This window comes from Chlorocebus sabaeus, chromosome 14 (genome assembly GCF_047675955.1).
Source record: "Chlorocebus sabaeus isolate Y175 chromosome 14, mChlSab1.0.hap1, whole genome shotgun sequence".
NCBI lineage: Eukaryota > Metazoa > Chordata > Mammalia > Primates > Cercopithecidae > Chlorocebus > Chlorocebus sabaeus.
Window position 1 is genome coordinate 89,388,750 of NC_132917.1, and position 16,724 is coordinate 89,405,473.

At 44.6% G+C, this 16,724-nt stretch overlaps 1 protein-coding gene across 2 annotated transcripts in view; it reads left to right on the forward strand.

Moving 5' to 3' along the window:
- SMYD1 (SET and MYND domain containing 1) overlaps positions 1-15,586 on the forward strand; it is a 43,394-nt gene extending 27,808 nt beyond the window's left edge. For both annotated transcript variants that reach the window (XM_008008495.3, XM_073023333.1), the window contains 5 exons: positions 1,156-1,345; positions 7,551-7,643; positions 10,490-10,653; positions 11,731-11,899; positions 13,716-15,586. In XM_008008495.3, the coding sequence (XP_008006686.1) occupies positions 1,156-1,345; positions 7,551-7,643; positions 10,490-10,653; positions 11,731-11,899; positions 13,716-13,874 (775 nt within the window). In that variant the 3' untranslated portion in view covers positions 13,875-15,586. The remainder of the gene's footprint in view (positions 1-1,155; positions 1,346-7,550; positions 7,644-10,489; positions 10,654-11,730; positions 11,900-13,715) is intronic.
- The last annotated feature ends 1,138 nt before the right edge of the window (positions 15,587-16,724 follow it).

Sequence of the window (16,724 nt, forward strand, 5' to 3'; positions counted from 1 at the left end):
GTCACTACCATTCAGCAGTTGCTTCCTTGATTGTCATCTCAGAGCACAGGGAAGGGGCTGCCTTTGACTGGGACTCTTCTTGGGTGCTGGAGTCTTGCCCTTGCTTTTGCATGGTGTCTAACTGAGCCTTTCTGGGAGGTAAAAGAAATGGCCATGGATCTCTGTGCAGGCGCTCTCCCCAGCCCTCTGCATCCCGCCACTTGCTCTCTGGATGATAGCTTCCCACTAGGCTGGGAGGCCCCAGGATTCTGGGGAGATACAGGAGCACAGTTTAGGACCCAGCTTGCAGGGCCCACCACTTGTTTTCTGTAGCTGTCTGGCCTTGTGGTGGAGGATGCGTGGCTGAGAGATCCACAGGCTGACCTCTACCTGTTTGGCTCAGCTGGATGTCAGTTCTGCAGTGGGTTTTTACCTTCAACATCTTCAGTCCCTATCTCATTAGGTAAGGTGGGTAGTGCTATAGGTAACTGAGGGTCAGGTCTAGGCTGGAAGGGAACTGAAATGCCATCTGCCCTTGCTAACCACCTTCAACCAACAAGCCACATCTCCCAATAAACACAAAAGTGAACAATGCAGCGAGCTAACAGACCCAACCTTTGCTTATTTGCCTTCAATGATCTCCAGTGGGCTAAGTCTCCTTAGGTAATTTGGCCTGAACCATTGGACTGAAGGTCAAGAGGTGACTTCGAGTTAGACACCGAATGAGCCAAGGTTGTGGGTAACTGAATTTTTATGTTTCTGAGAGAGTAGTCCCCAAACTAACCAGAAAAGATTTTCGAGTTTTTTCTTGTTTGGAGTTTTTGCCTTATTATTTCTCCTTCTTTTATTACAGACAATCAGTAGCTAAAAGTAAAGGGAGACTTACATTCTGTCTGGTTTTATGACCAAGCCCAGCTCTCTACTAGGAGTCTATTGGAGCTGATTCCAGAGCAGTTAACTGAATGGAGTGGATCAGACTGTTCTAAGGAATAGAGTAGAACTATCCACAAAATCATCCTTTAGGTCACATTTCTCCTTTTGTGGAGCCAATGGGGGTTTCTGAGTGCCAGTGAAAGTCATTGTCTTTGAGATCCAACTCCACGAAGCCTTGGAGAGCATGGATCCCATTCCAGTAGGCCTGGATTCGAGTCACCTTTTCCTTTCACCCTGCTCCAGAATTGAGCTCCGGGCCCTGGGCAAGATCTCAGAAGGAGAGGAGCTGACTGTGTCCTACATTGACTTCCTCAACGTCAGTGAAGAACGCAAGAGGCAGCTGAAGAAGCAGTACTACTTTGACTGCACATGTGAACACTGCCAGAAAAAACTGAAGGACGACCTCTTCCTGGGGGTGAAAGACAACCCCAAGGTACATGCAGCCCTGCTGCTGAGGTGTTTGTGTCCATATTCTCCAGGAGCCAGTCACAGGTGGTTTCACAGTTAATCAGTGTGCCTTGCCCATGAGCTTCCTAGGGAGCAGCTGTCACCCTGGGGAGGAGGCAGGGTATGAGAGCAAAGCACCATGGGTAGGTCCCAGCTAAGTCCTGGCACTGCCACTTGCCAGGTGTTTGAGTTTGGGGAAGTCACCCAGTTTTCTCAACTGTAAAATAGGAATGATGGTCCCATTGCAAGAGGTTGTTATAAAGATTAAAGAAGATGTGATATGTATAAAAGGAGTGGCATACAGAGTAGACACTGGAAATTTTGGTTCCTCCTGTTGCTCCTTTATGAGTTGAGTGATGTTGAGAATTTAAGGTGCTGAGATCAGATGGGCAAAGATATTTGCCATCTGGTTATGAAAAAGATATTCCTAGTCCCATGGGGATGGGCAGTGTGGAGACAGGGCTATGTTTAGATTGGTCAACATCCTGAACTCCTGGGTAACTGTTGCTAGTTGATGGTCAGTCTGTTGAGCAACAGCAGAAGGCTTGCTGATGGGAGGTCAGGAGCCCACCTGAGCTGGGAGAGAGCGCTGAGCTGCCAGGTGTCAGAGTAGCCAGTTAAAGCAACAGAGCAGAAATGAGAGTGAAGTATTTAATCACTTACTGCAATAGTGTAAACAAGAAGCCAAAACTGAAGAACGCACGGACTCTTCTTGTCCATTTCCTCCAGGGAAGCTGTGCTCAGGGGGAGGATGAGGGGGATCAGCACAGCCATGGAGGCGTCTCACATGGCATTCTCTTTTATAAGGACACCAGTCATATGGGGTTAGGAGCCCACTCTACTCCAGTATGATCTCACCTTAACTAATTACATCTGCAATGACCCTATTGCCAAGTAAGATCTCATTCTGAGGTAGCTTCTGGGGCTAGACTTCAACATATGAATTTTGGGAGGATACAATTTTACCCCTAACACTGTGTATGCTACCATTTATGAACATTAAAAGGCATACACACACACACACACACACACACCCATGCACACCCGTGCCCATGCAAACATACTCGGTCTCCATACAGAAGTAGGAGGACCAGTGATGCCTGGGGTAAAGATATTGAGAGTCACCCCTCGCAGGAAGAGACAAAGCAGTTGGGGCCCAAGGATTAATGTTTTCTATAGGAACAACTTCTTTTCAGAGAAGCAAAGGTCTGTATTCTAGGAGATTTATATTGGATGTATGTGAGAGGCACTGAGCACTGCATCATGGGTGCTACAGAGAAGAATTTGTTATTGCACCCACCCTCACCCCAATCTTTCAGAACCTGCGGAAAGCATGTCTTATCTGTGAGCCAGCCAGCCTTCCTTCCTGGAGACTGGCCCTGAGTATTTGTTTCATAACTTGCTTCCACACTACTTAATTTTTATTATTATTATTATTAAGAGGCCAGACCCTCTTTTCTCTGTTCTAAAATAAAACAACCATGTGGTCATTTCTTTAGACTTTTTGATGTTTACCTGGCAGTTTCAATCGTTCAGAAGGCTATGTGTGGCCTTTAGTTCCCATCCCTTCACTTTAGATATGCTGTTACCAACTGGTGACAATACACACACGGCTTCAGTATGAATTGCAGAGTTGGCATTTCTGTTGATATAAAAGATTGATGATTTCAGCTTGAACCTACCTGAATTCAAGGCAAAAACTTTCTGTTGTATTTTATATCAAATTGAGTTTCTCTATTAAAACAACTCAAAATAAAAATAACTCACCTATACTAACGGAGCAGAAAAAAATTGAGTATATCTTTCTAAAAGCAAATGCTTCCTCAGGCATTTAAAAAAATCCATCATAATATAGTAGGAAGAATACTGGAAGAAGAATTATGAGGCCTGTGTACTAGTACTGGCTATGACTCTAAACACCTGGGCTTGGCCAAGTCTCTTCCTTCTGGGCCTCAGTTTCCTCATCTGTAAAATGGGGAGTTGGACTAACTTATTAACCATTTCCTCAAGCTGGACTGTCTACGATGTCATCACAGTCATTTCCTTTCTTTTCCCTATAACGCTGTATCCCAGACTGATAAGCCTCCATCAGTACACCATCCTCAAACCTTCAAATGCCATCAAAATCTTTCCTAGCTCCTCAATATATGCTTATGTAAACCTACGTAGAAATAAAAATCAAATATTTTTAAAATGGGAAAATAATAGCAAAATTTATGACATTTTTACTCAGTTATGTCTCTGGACTGTCTTTGTTTAGGCTGCTTAGGTTTTCTTTTGTAATCATTCTTTTTTAAAATTTATTTTATTTTTATTTATTTTTGAGATGAGGTTTCACTCTGTCACCCAGGCTGGAGTGCAGTAGTGTGATCTCAGCTCACCGCAGCCTCGACTTTCTGGGCTCCAGAGATTCTCCTGCCTTAGGCTCCTGAGTAGCTGGGACCATGGGTGCGTGCCACCACTGCTGGCTAATTTTTGTATTATTTGTAGAGACGGGGTTTCACCGTGTTGCCCAGGCTGGTCTCAAATTCCTGGCCTCAAGTGATCCGCCCGTCGCAGCCTCTTGAAGTGTCGGGATTACAGGCATGAGCCACAGTGCCTGGCGGGTTTTCCCCCTACCTCTCTCCAGCCTTTACTCATGATTTTCAAATAGGAATGTGCCAGGCCGGGCACGGTGGCTCACGCCTGCAATCCCAGAATTTTGGGAGGCGGAGGCAGGCAGATCACAAGGTCAGGAGTTTGATACCAGCCTGGACAATATGGTGAAACCCCATCTCTACTAAAAACACAAAAATTAGCCGAGCATGGTGGCCCACGCCTGTAATCCCAGCTACTCGGGAGGCTGAGGCAGAAGAATCACTTGAACCCGGAATGCGGAGGTTGCAGTAAGCTGAGATCGCACCACTGCATTCCAGCCTGGGCGACAGAGAAAGACTCCATCTCAAATAAATAAATAAATAAAATGAAAAAAATCAAATAGAAATGGGCCAATTTCTCCAGGCTTGGGAACCAACATCCTTCTTACCCCTTCTCCTCCTTCTTTGGCTCCTTTTCCTCTGGCTCCTCCCCTTTCCTCTGGCTCCTCCCCGTTCATCTAGCTCCTCCCCCTTTCCTATAGCTCCTCCCTTCTCCTCTGGCTCCTCCCCCAGCCCCTCAGATCGCCCAACCCTTGCTCCTTCTCCTCCGCCTCTGGGTCCTCCCTCCCTCTTCCTCCTTGTTTTCTGTAGAATTTGATGCTCCTGGAGACAGCAGCCTTTCACCACGGGGGTTCCTTAAATCCTGTGTGCAAATCAGAATGTTCCTGCCTTTATTGTGAAGAGTGGAGCCAAGTGGAACAACCCCGTTTCCTTTCTCAGAATAGATTTATCACATGTTGCACTTACTAATTAACAACCTTTCTGCCAGTTTGCTTTGGGGAATCTTGTAAGTTGCCTCTTTAAACAAAATTGACTCACTTCCAGAGCTTCAAGTGACACTCCTCCTTACATCATCAAACTGAGCAAGACTTTGATGAACACTTAACCACTTGGTATTCTCTTAATCTATCCTACGAGCTACTGATTACTCCAGAAGGTTCACTAAAAATTTTGAGATTTAAAGATAATAGAATTTACAGTAGATTAGATATCAGGGGTCATAAACTATACATGATTTTGTGAATCATACTTGGGTAATAAGCTATGGCTATAACTAGAAATGCGGGTTTGACAGATTAACGGCTCACCTCTGGTCCATCAGTCACAGAACTCTGCATAACCAGGCAAGACATGGGCTTAATTCCAATAGGCTTAGGAAAGCAGTCACACACTGAAATGACTTCTTTGGGACAAAGACATGATTTGAGTTAACAGAGGGCTGAACAGCATTCCGGGGCATAAGGTAGCAGCTGGTAGCAGCAGGAGATTTCAGCCAAAGCCAGAAATCTCAGTCAAATCAAAGGTCAAGGCAAAGGTTAAGCTAGGAGTGAGACCTGCAAGCAGAAGCTAGAGCACTGATGGGTGCATCCCTTATCAGAGTCAGGCCATGGAACAAATACAGGTAGACACAGAATAACTAACTCCAGGGAGGCCCAGATACAGAAGGATATGGAAATAAGGATAGCCAAAATTATAGGGATAGCCAAGAGCTATACAGAAGCCAAAGTGGGTGAGGTGGGCAGAAGAACAAATGTAGTACCCCTTTCCTTAGGATAGCCTGACCCTGAAGCAAGCTGTCCTGGCCAGAGGGCTCTCATACTGCAAGATGAAAACCCATGGCAGAACTGGTCCAGGACAGCTGGAAGAAGGAGGGAAGATGGTCTACAGAGAGGGATACGTTTTCATTGCAACAAATGCCCATTCTCTTGTTACTCTTTGGTAGTTTACTGAGGGTGACTTCACAAAACAATGTGAACCGCAAATCAAAAGGAAGCTGTTGAGTCTAATTCTTTATAGTGAAAAAATTGGACAACCAGAGAACTGGTTAAATAAATTATCCTAGCTTCATACAGTGGAAAACTTTACATTTATTAAAATGATATAGTTTCATATTGATATGGGAAAATGTCTGCAAATACTGAGTGAAAAATTGCTATAGACAGATATATGGTATAATTCCAGTTAGAAAACATAGTGAATCCTATTGGCACGTACATACACATATGCATGTGTGTGCACACATAGGACTGAAATTCAGTCAGTGCTTACTGATAAAGTCATTTAGACATACCCAATGTTTAATTTAATTTAATCTAATAATTTTATTTGATTTTTTTTTTGAGACAGGGTCTGGCTGTGTCACTCAGGCTGTAGTGCAGTGGTGTGATCTCGGCTCACTGCAACCTCTGCCTCCTGGGTTCAAGTGATTCTTTTGCCTCAGCCTCCCTAGTAGCTAGGACTACAGACGTGCACCAGTATACCTGGCTAATTTTTGTATTTTTAGTAGAGATGGGGTTTCACCGTATCGTGCAGGTTGGTATCAAACTCCTCATCTCAGGTGATCTGCCCACCTGGGCCTCCCAAAGTGCTGGGATTACAGGCGTGAGCCATCATGCTGGGCTGACATACCCATTGTTGATGGTCACTGTCTGTGCTTTGATTAGTCAGCGCTTTTTCTCTATCAGTCATTAAGTATTTTAAATATTATTTCTGTATGCATGCGTAGGAAAACGTTCCCCCAGATACTAACTGTAGTCATTAGGTGAGTTCTAGGGATTTCTACTTTTTTATTTTTTAACACACTTTTAAATATTGTTTTAATTTTCACAACTTGCATATGTCAATTTTACAGTCAGAATAAATAATAAAGTTATTTTCATTTTGGAAAAAAGTTATAAAAGATTTGCTTAAGCAAAAAAAAAAAATGTTTCAGAAAAGGACTTCTGATAGGAATAAGCATAGCATGTAAACTTCTTGTTTGGACTTTGAGAAATTTGGCTCTTTTTCTTTAAAATTATTATGTCCCTGTGGGAACTGGCTTCTTAATTATGGCACTTCCTTGCCTCAAATATCAAAACCTTGTTTTGTTTTGTTTTTGTAAGATCACTAGGCTGCTTAGGCAAATGTAGAATCCTAATGAGTCCAGATTTCACAGGAACAGCTGACAGATGTTCTCCTGATATCCTTTTGGCTAAGACAAGGAAATACAGGCTGGATGCTAAGACATTTGGAAGAGTTTGAATAATTATAATCACAAGGACCCTCCTTAATGAACTCGAAGACGAATTGGAGTACGATTTTTGGGTCAAGTCCTTGGGCTCTGTCTTTAGCCCTGTGCTGGCTAGTATTTAAATCAATGACTTGGATGAAAACAAAAATGCTAGGGTGTATCTGTGAAAATATGTGGTTGACTTGAAACAAAGAGGGACAGCAGCAAATATTTTGGGTGATAGAATCCAAAATACCAGAGAAAAAGCAATAGCGATCAATGTCAGGTCCTGCCCTGGGGTTCAAAGGGCCAGGAATTTGCACAGGCTGGAATGATTGGCTGACAGCAAGGGTCTGAGACTTGGCTTAATAGAAAACAGAAGTCAGAAATGTGATGAGGGAACTGGAATAGCTACAGGATCTTGGGTAGCGTTTACAGGAATAAGGCATTCAGAATGAGGAAGGCATTAACCTTGCACCACATTGAATGTCAAAGATGGCAACTACTCAAAGGTGGAACGGGTTGCCTCACGAAGGCATCTCTAGCACAGTGTGTCTCTTTCCCAGCCCTCTCAGGAAGTGGTGAAGGAGATGATACAATTCTCCAAGGATACATTGGAAAAGATAGACAAGGCTCGTTCGGAGGGTTTGTATCATGAGGTAAGAATTCACTTGTTACAGAGGATGGGGTTAGAGAGGAGGGTGGAAATGTTCTCTAGTAAGGGAGGGAAATGGGGTGGGAATGGGTGGACAGGGGGCTACCAAGCAGGTTGTTTTTCTAGATGTCCCTTGGTTGAGACCCTGACTCTTCTTGCCCATAAACCTTTAGCATCTCTTAGGGGTGTATTCTCAGTGACTGATTATTAACCCACTGAGACTGGGTCCGAGGGGAGCAAATGCAGACAGACACTTGGCCCTGGGGGATCTGTGATATCTAAACCTGGCATCAGAGATGGGGAAATGCAGATGGCAGTGGACATACTGGGAGTGAGTTGCATGCTTTCCCATAATTGAATGCATGTGCCAGCTACAGTTTTCTGTCTCTGCCAACTGAGCATTCATCCTTGGCTCTTGAAGCACCAGGGATTCTCAGCTGGCTCTACACTAGAATCACCTTTGAAAAATTCTGATGCTCAGGCCCCCACTCAGGACAATTTCACCAGAATCTCCGGGCATGGAACCCTGATAGCAAGATTTTTAAAGCTCTCAGGTGATTTCAATGTGTAACCAAAGGTGAGACCCACTGCCAGACACTGGCCTGCAAGGTATTTGCATTGAATTAACCTGGGCAGCTTGTTGGAAATACTGATTTCCATTCTTACACTCTAAGATGTGACTCATTCAATCTGCAGCAGAAAACAGGGACCATGAATTAGCATTTTTGTTCCCCAAGCTCGCTAAACAACTTGAATGTTAATGCCACTAAGGCATGTCAATGCGGGAGATTAATTTCTATTCATTTCTATTTATATTTCCCTTCTCCTCTTCCTCCTTCTTTACTAACTGGCTTATTGTACATTTCTAAGCCCTTACTGGTGTGGCCAACATAAGACACTCGTCTTGCCTGGAAGGAGTTCTGTCAGGTGGGGAGACAGTCACACAAACAAGGTGTTACTGTACAACATGGAAAATCTATGTCAGAGGCACGAGGTGGGAGCTGGAGTGAGCAGGAGGGCCCCACTGGCTCCATTGCGCTGGCTTCTCTCCTCTACATTTCTTCTCCTTCCCCATTCAGACTTGGCAGGGCTAGGTGTGGCTCTGGACACTGCCCCCATGGGTTTAAGAGAATTGTTTTCAGGATGAATTGATTGCCAGCCATCATCTTTCCACTCCCTGCTACGCCCCGCACCACCTCAGGTTGCCTCATGAACTCTGGGAAAGTCTCAGAGCAAAATTAGTTCTCACTGATTTTAAATGGAAGGAATTGTACGGCATTTCTCCCATGAGAGCTTCAAAGGAAGGAGAGGAGAACAATGAACACCTAAAATCTAGAGACCACTGGACTTTGTAGGGTAGGGCCTAAGCCTATGTCTACACAGGAGTCAATCAGAAAAGCCTGGTTCCAGGATGATTGTGGTCAGGTCCATCTTTTTCCTCACCAGAGCCAAGGCTGAATCCTTCTGGGGATGTTTTGCAGTTTCCCGGGAGCTCATGCATCTTGTACACTTCAGTAGGACATAATTATTCAAACCCACTGAGCCTAAGGACCACCCAGGAGCTTATACATAAAAACTACACATCCAGGGTTTCTCTCCCAGATATTTGGTCTCAATTGGTCTGGGGTAGGACTTGAACATCAGTGTTTTAAAAAATTTTTCCAAAGATTCCAAAGCCCAGTGAGTGGAGAATCACAGGAATGGTGGTGAAGCTGGAGCTCAACTGCTTGGTTTCAGTGCTTGATCCATTGCTCACCATCTGTGTGACTTTGGCAAAGTACTTACCCTCTCTGTGCTTCAGTTTCCTCATCTGGTAAAATGGGATTATTAGTAGTACTCATCTCAATGTGTTGTTATAATAGATATAAATTTATTTGTATATGTATATATGTATGTATGCATGTATGCGTGCATATATATATCTCGGTATCTGTAGAGAATTGGTTCTAGGACTGCCACAGATACTAAAATCTGCAGATGCTCAAGTCCCTTGTATAAAATAGTGTATTTTTGCATACAACCTAGGCACATCCTTCCATATACTTTAAAGCATCTCTAAATTACTTACAACACCTAATACAATGTAAATTCTATGTAAGTAGCTGTGATACTGTATTGATTTGTTTGTATTGTTTTTTGTTGTTGTATTGTTCTTTCTTTCTTTTAACATATTTTTGGCCAGGTATGGTGGCTCATGCCTGTAATCCTAGCACTTTGGGAGGCCGGGGTGGGCAGACTGCCTGAGCTCAGGAGTTTGAGACCAGCCTGGGCAACATGGTGAAACCCTGTCTCTACTAAGAACACAAAAATTAGTCGGGCATGGTGGTGGGCACCTGTAACCCCAGCTACTCAGGAGACTGAGGCAGGAGAATCGCTTGAACCTGGGATGTGGACGTTGCAGTGAGCCAAGATCAAGCCACTGCACTTCAGCCTGGGCAATGGAGTGAGACTCTTGTCTCTCTCTCTCTCTCTCTCTCTATGTGTGTGTGTGTATATATATATATGTGTATATATATATATATGGAACTTGTGCTTATACAGATCTGATTGTGCATTTATATGTGTGTGTATATGTATAGCTTTCATAGCTTCCCGCTACCTACTGATTTTGGAAACTCTGCACTGTGCTGCATCTGCCACGTTTCACACCATTACCCTTCCCATCCTTACCCCTTAGCCAATGGGACCACTTTGCAATTCATACCCCAAAACTGTGCTTTCCCACCTCTGTCAGCAATTGCCCCACTCTTAAAAAGAATGAATGTCTGACACCATCATGATGATCGCGTATGTGAATTAAGCATGTGCTCTTGTGCAATGGTAATGGGCAGGGCCTCTGTCTCACTCTAGGTTGTGAAATTATGCCGGGAGTGCCTGCAAAGGCAGGAGCCAGTGTTTGCTGACACCAACATCTACATGCTGCGGATACTGAGCATTGTTTCGGAGGTCCTTTCCTACCTCCAGGCTTTTGAGGAGGCCTCGGACTATGCCAGGAGGATGGTGGACGGCTATATGTAGGTGACGATTCTGGGTCTCAGGTAGTCTCCTGGAAGTGTGTCTGTTCTAGGGATGGCAAATAGATGGCATATATACTGCTGCCTCTCCCTCCTATACCCACAGCAGGCGTCACGAATCCATCACGGCTCTCTTTTTGACTGAGCCTTTTTATCATGGTGCGCCAGTGGTAATGACGAAACAATCAGAGTTTGTGCTTGAGATGAAACCTATTTGTCATCCCTGGTCTTTCCCAAATTCTCCAGCACATCTATCACTTGGGTGGCGTCTTCTGCTTTTGATTTCCTTCAGGCTAACCCCAGCTTGATTTTAAGTGATTGGACCCCGCCCTCCACCCCGTAATCAACACAGGCAATTCTGGGAGCTTTTATTTATTTATTTATTTATTTTTAAAAGAGCCATCAATCATCTTTGCTTAAAAATTGTAAAATTCAATTCCCTTGCCTTCCATCTGCCAATATCCTCTCTTGCTTTCTGTGTCCATGTTGTCATGCGAATTTGTGTTTCTGGCCAAATAAGTTGACCCAAGTTCATTTCTTTGAGAGGATGTTAGTCATAAACAAAACGTAGAACATTTTGTAGAAATGTTCTAAATGTAGAACAAGAAATGTAGAACAAAATGTAAAACAAGAAACTATACAACATGCTAAGGAAGCCCTGCAAAATGGTGCCAACCAGGTGAAAATACAATGCTGGCTCAAAAAGGACATTTAAATTCTTTTTTCTCCCTTGACCTTCCTACCACTTTCCAGGGAGAGGTCTGAGGTGCTCCTGAGAGCTGTGAGCTTCCTGTGCTCAAGCTCAGAGAGTACGATCCTGGCCCCTTTTTCTCACAAACACTTGGCTGGGCAGCCCAGGCCAGAGTTTCAGCTATCACAGCCTCACTGTGTAGAATGTTTGGCAACTCGTTCCATGTCTCTGTGCCTCAGTTTCCCCTTGGCGGCTACAGAAGACTCACAGTGCTGAGGGGAAGAGCAGATGGGCTTAATCAATGAGGGCACTTTATACATTATTAAATTAAGTGCAGATATAAGGATGACTGGTATAATGTATGATTATTTGCTATGCTCCCACAGGAAGCTCTACCACCCCAACAATGCCCAACTTGGCATGGCCGTGATGCGGGCAGGGCTGACCAACTGGCACGCTGGTAACATTGAGGTGGGGCATGGGATGATCTGCAAAGCCTATGCCATTCTCCTGGTGACACACGGACCCTCCCACCCCATCACCAAGGACTTAGAGGCAAGTAGCATCTTGGGGGCTGGTGTTCCCTTCCTGGCCTGAGGTTTCTGAGGATGAGAGTGTGAGTTCAGGTAAACTCTGCTTTAGAAAAGTCCACATACTCCCAGCTAGACCAAAGGGAACTCAGAAATGCTTTAGCCCACTACCCTTGGGTGTTAGACCATCCGCGTTACCATAAATGAATACCTGAGGTTGGGTAATTTATAAAGAAAAGAGGCTTGTGTTGGCTCATGGTTCTGCAGACTGCATAGGAAGTGTGGTGCTGGCATCTGCTTCTGGTGAGGGCCTCAGGAAGCTTCTAATCATGCCAGGAGGGAAAGGGAGTCAGTGTGTCACATGACGAGAGAGGGAGCAAGAGAGAGAGGCAGAGGTGCCAGGCTTTTTTAAACAAGCAGATCTGGTGTGAACTCAGAGCGAGAACTCACTCCTACCAAGTGGATGGCACTAAGCAATTCATGAGAGATCTGCTCCCATGACTCGAGCATGTCCGCCAGGCCCCACCTCCAACACTGGGTGTCACATTTCAGTGTGAGATTTGGAAGGGACAAATATCCAAACCATATCACCTTGCTTCACACATGAGGAAATTGAGGCTCAGGGAAGGAAGGCAATCTGTCCATAGTCACACAGCGAGTTAATGGCAAAGCTGAGACTTGAAACCTGAGTCTGTTGAATCTTAACACCCCAAGCTTGGACTGAGGAAATGCAAACAACGGTGTGTGTGTGTGTGTGTGTGTGTGTGGGTGGGTGGGTGTGTTCACGTGCACGCGCAGCCATTTATATTAGAAAGTATCCTGTGTGACATGGAGTATAGTTAGGGATCACAGGCTCTGGAATCACACCTCCAGGTTGAGTTCCAGCTTCACTGCTTTCTGGTTGTGTGATTTTGCAAATATTGAATGTATAGCTGTCAATCTCCTCATCAGTAAAACGGGGAAAGGATAGGGTTGTGATGAGTGTTCATGAGTTAATATGTGAAATGCACTTAGTGCCTGGCAAATGGTGCTGCTGGTGTCCTTGTTGCTTTGAGAGGCTGGTTTATTTGAGAGTGACAGGGCTGTCCTCAGACAGTACAGTCTAGGGAAAGTGGACAGACTTTGGTGTTATAAAATGTAGGATGACTATGACATTTAGGACTGGCGTGGTCTCAGGTATGGATGTCCTTTTACTATTCAGATCCCAAGTTTCCTCATTTATAAAATGGAAATAATATACTAGCCCCTCAAAATTGGCAGGAGGACCAAGTGAGGGGCAGAAAAGCAGGGTAACTAGCTTTATGTCTAGGGTACTGAGCCTGTCAAAGGCAGAGCCTTTGCTGATTTTACTCACGGCTGTGAGCCTCTGAATGCCTGGCCCTTGAGCAATATTTCTTGAATGGACATGTGGGAGGATGAGGGCTCTTCTGTGTGTCACACACTGTAATCTTCCCAACCCACAGTAAGGTACAAAAAGGGGGAGAAAACTGATGGCTGAAGCAATTACTTCACTTGCGTGAGGTCCCACACTAGTATCTGCAGGGGCCAGGGTTCAAATCCAGGTCCCCACTGGGCAGTTCCTGAGAACAAACACTCTTTTCTGAGAATGGTTCCTTCAGCTACTCTCCCAGTGTTCTGACTCCCTCTCCCTGACAATGGACACACTGCCAGGATGTTAGGCCCTCGATGAATGAGTGTGTGTGTGTGTGTATGTGTGTGTGTGTTCTGAGGGGATAGAGTTGAATCTCCGTGGCTGGAAGTAATTTATCCCAAGGTATATCAGAGACCAGCATGTCCTAGGGTCTTGCCATCACTGTTTACGGTATATCTGTGTCCCACAGGCCATGCGAGTGCAGACGGAGATGGAGCTACGCATGTTCCGTCAGAATGAATTCATGTACTACAAGATGCGCGAGGCTGCCCTGAACAATCAGCCTATGCAGGTCATGGCTGAGCCCAGCAATGAGCCAGCCCCAGCTCTGTTCCACAAGAAGCAATGAGGACTGCCCAGTGGAGGGGGGACAATGTGGCTGGGGAGCTAGGGAGAGACTCTGGAGGTGGTGGGTCTCTGGGGACACCCCTGATGAGGAAGTTGAGGTAATGCTTAACCTTATTGCTGTGAGAATTTACTGCCCTGTGTTTCCCAGTGCCATTTTGGCTCAATTCAAGTCTATTCAATTCAAGTTAACTCTATCTCAGCCCAGACCAACTCCTCCTACAAATATTATTGGATGATAGGCCCTAGAACCCAATAAAGGAGCTCCAAATGTCATTGGGTGGGGAAGCAAAATGTAGAGAAACATTTAAAGCACACTGTAATAATAAATGCAATTGTAAACTATATGGAGGAGGGTGCAGAGGAGGGAATGTGTCTGGTGTGTGATGTGTGTGTGTGCAGTGGGGGTATCACAGAAAGTATGACATCTGAGTTGAGGGTGGCAGGTGCCTGGAGTCTCAGGTGGCTGCTTATCCATCTGTGCAGGTGTATCTGGGGCTGCTGGTCTCCCCTGTGGTCTGCAACAGGCATGATTGGCTGAGCAGGATATGTGATGCTGTGTGGTTGGTGTGGAGTTATGAAGAAGGGGCTGTGTTCGGGTCACTTAGGCTCTACTCAGAGACCTGAAACCACTTCAGAATGGTGCATATGTGGAAAGAGCTGGCTGGGGGCCTTGCCCAAACCACCTGAGGTCTTAATTTAAAGTCTGGGGGAAAAAAGTCTGGGTTCCAACTAGAATTCTAGAAATATTTCTAGAACACACAGAGAGGGAATAACTCCCTCCATCACCCTTACCTTGTGGTTCCCTGTGATTTTAGATAATGTCTGATATTTTTCTTGCTATTTACCTAGTAGGATTTAAAAAATCGAAGTGAAGCTGAGAGAGAATCTTGGAAACACACATACCTGTTGATCATGGGCCCTGCAGAATTGGCCCTTGGGGGCTTTATTTGGTTACATGTGCCTGGGTGGTCTTTACCAGCTTAGACTCTATCATGGGACCTCATGAAGCTCCATTCTCGATACTGAATAATTATTACTTCCCTTGCTGAGTTTCTTTTTCTGTCATGCCCTTGGGGCTTCTGCTCTTCTCACCAGAAAGAACATTTGAATCTGGATTCTTGTACACCTGGGTCTTTTCAGAGGTGTGGTCAATTTATTCTGATCTCCGGGAAGGCTGTTGTGATTTCCTTTTAAGAAATGAGGATCTTGAAAATCAACCAATCCCAAGATTAGCTTGTTATCCTGTTACTTTCTGAGACCCCAAATTTCTCACCAATGTTTTGGGAGATCCTGGAACAGATCCCTTCAGTTGGGGGTATCATCAAGACTTTTTCTACACAACCCAGGGCTACCACTGACCTCCAAGCTCTACCCCACATCTTGAAGTCCATTGATCCCACCAGGTCCCATGTTTGTTATCTATGCCTAAATATTAGCTTCTCCATCCTCACCACATGATGACCCACTGTGCCCCTCTGAACACTGCCTAGTGGCTGAAAACTCTGCAAATGGGCCACATTTTTGCAAAATACTTGTATCTGACACTTAGGTCTCCTTTGAAGATTTTCCTTTCTAGAAGGTTTTACAAGAAGTCTTTTACTTTACTGATAGTCTTTCAAGCCCCCACACCACAGGCTTAGGGATGGCACTAACATTATCCCAGGGATCTAACTGGCATATTCAAATTATCACTCTTTACCTTCATATAAAATGTCTCCCCCAAACCTTTTCCCCTTCGTTGTCATTGTCATCTGCTAAGCCACTGGTCATTTCCCCATATTCATTCATAGTCTTTTTCCATCCTATCTTTCTTTTTTTTTTTTTTTTATTTATTTTTTTATTTTTTTATTTTTTTATTTTTTTTATCCATCCTATCTTTCTAATATTTGTTGTCTTTAACAAACTGTGCTCTGTGTCTGTGCTCCTACTTCCCTCTCAGACCATTGGAATGTGAGTTCTTCTCCCACTCGGAATGTCCTCTGGATCCCTTCCCCTCCTTTGACCCCCAGACTTTGCTCCATCTATTATTGCTTCTCCATCCTAGATCCTTGACATTTCTCACCCCACTGGCCTTCTCAAGTGCAATCAATAAAAATGCTGAGAACTCTTGGATCGTAATCTTCATGACTGAGTTTATTTAGTTGTGTAATTATTATCTGCCTTTCTTCACTTTGCATTTCTTCTTGAATCCATTGCAGATTGGCTTCCACTCCCACTCCTCCACTAAAAGTGCTCTTACCAAGATCGAATCTAATGGGCACTTTTTAAGTTCCTATGTGATTTGGCCTTTCTGTGTCAATCATCACTCCCAGCCCTTGATTTTGGTGACCTACTTCCTTGTGATGATCTTCTGATGTGGTTTCTCAGGTTCCTTCACTGGTCCTTTTTCTTTCCCTGCCCCTGATATATTGACGTTTCCTGGAGTTGGTTTTGTTCTTGATTCATTCTCATCTCATTCTGCACACACTCCCTGCATAAACTCAGGCAGGTCCCTCATTTAATGACTACCTGAAGGCTGATGATTCTCAAATCTGTATTCCCTGATCTTGCATTTGAGTTCCAGCCCCACTTATCCTCTTGGATGTTCTGCAGGCCCAGCAAACTCGTCATGTCCAAAGTGAAACTTTTTCTGTTTCCTGTCTCCTCTCCCGTGATCTGTTCTTCCTTAGAACACCACCCAAGAACGTCACCTCCTCCATCAGATTGTGAGCTCCTGGCGGGCAAGAGCTGTGTCCTCCTATTCATCTTCCTATCCCCAGAACCTTGCCTGGAACGTGGTAGGTGCTCAGTAAATGTGTGTTGAATAAATGAATGAATGAATGAATGAATGAAGAAATGAATGAATTTGCTT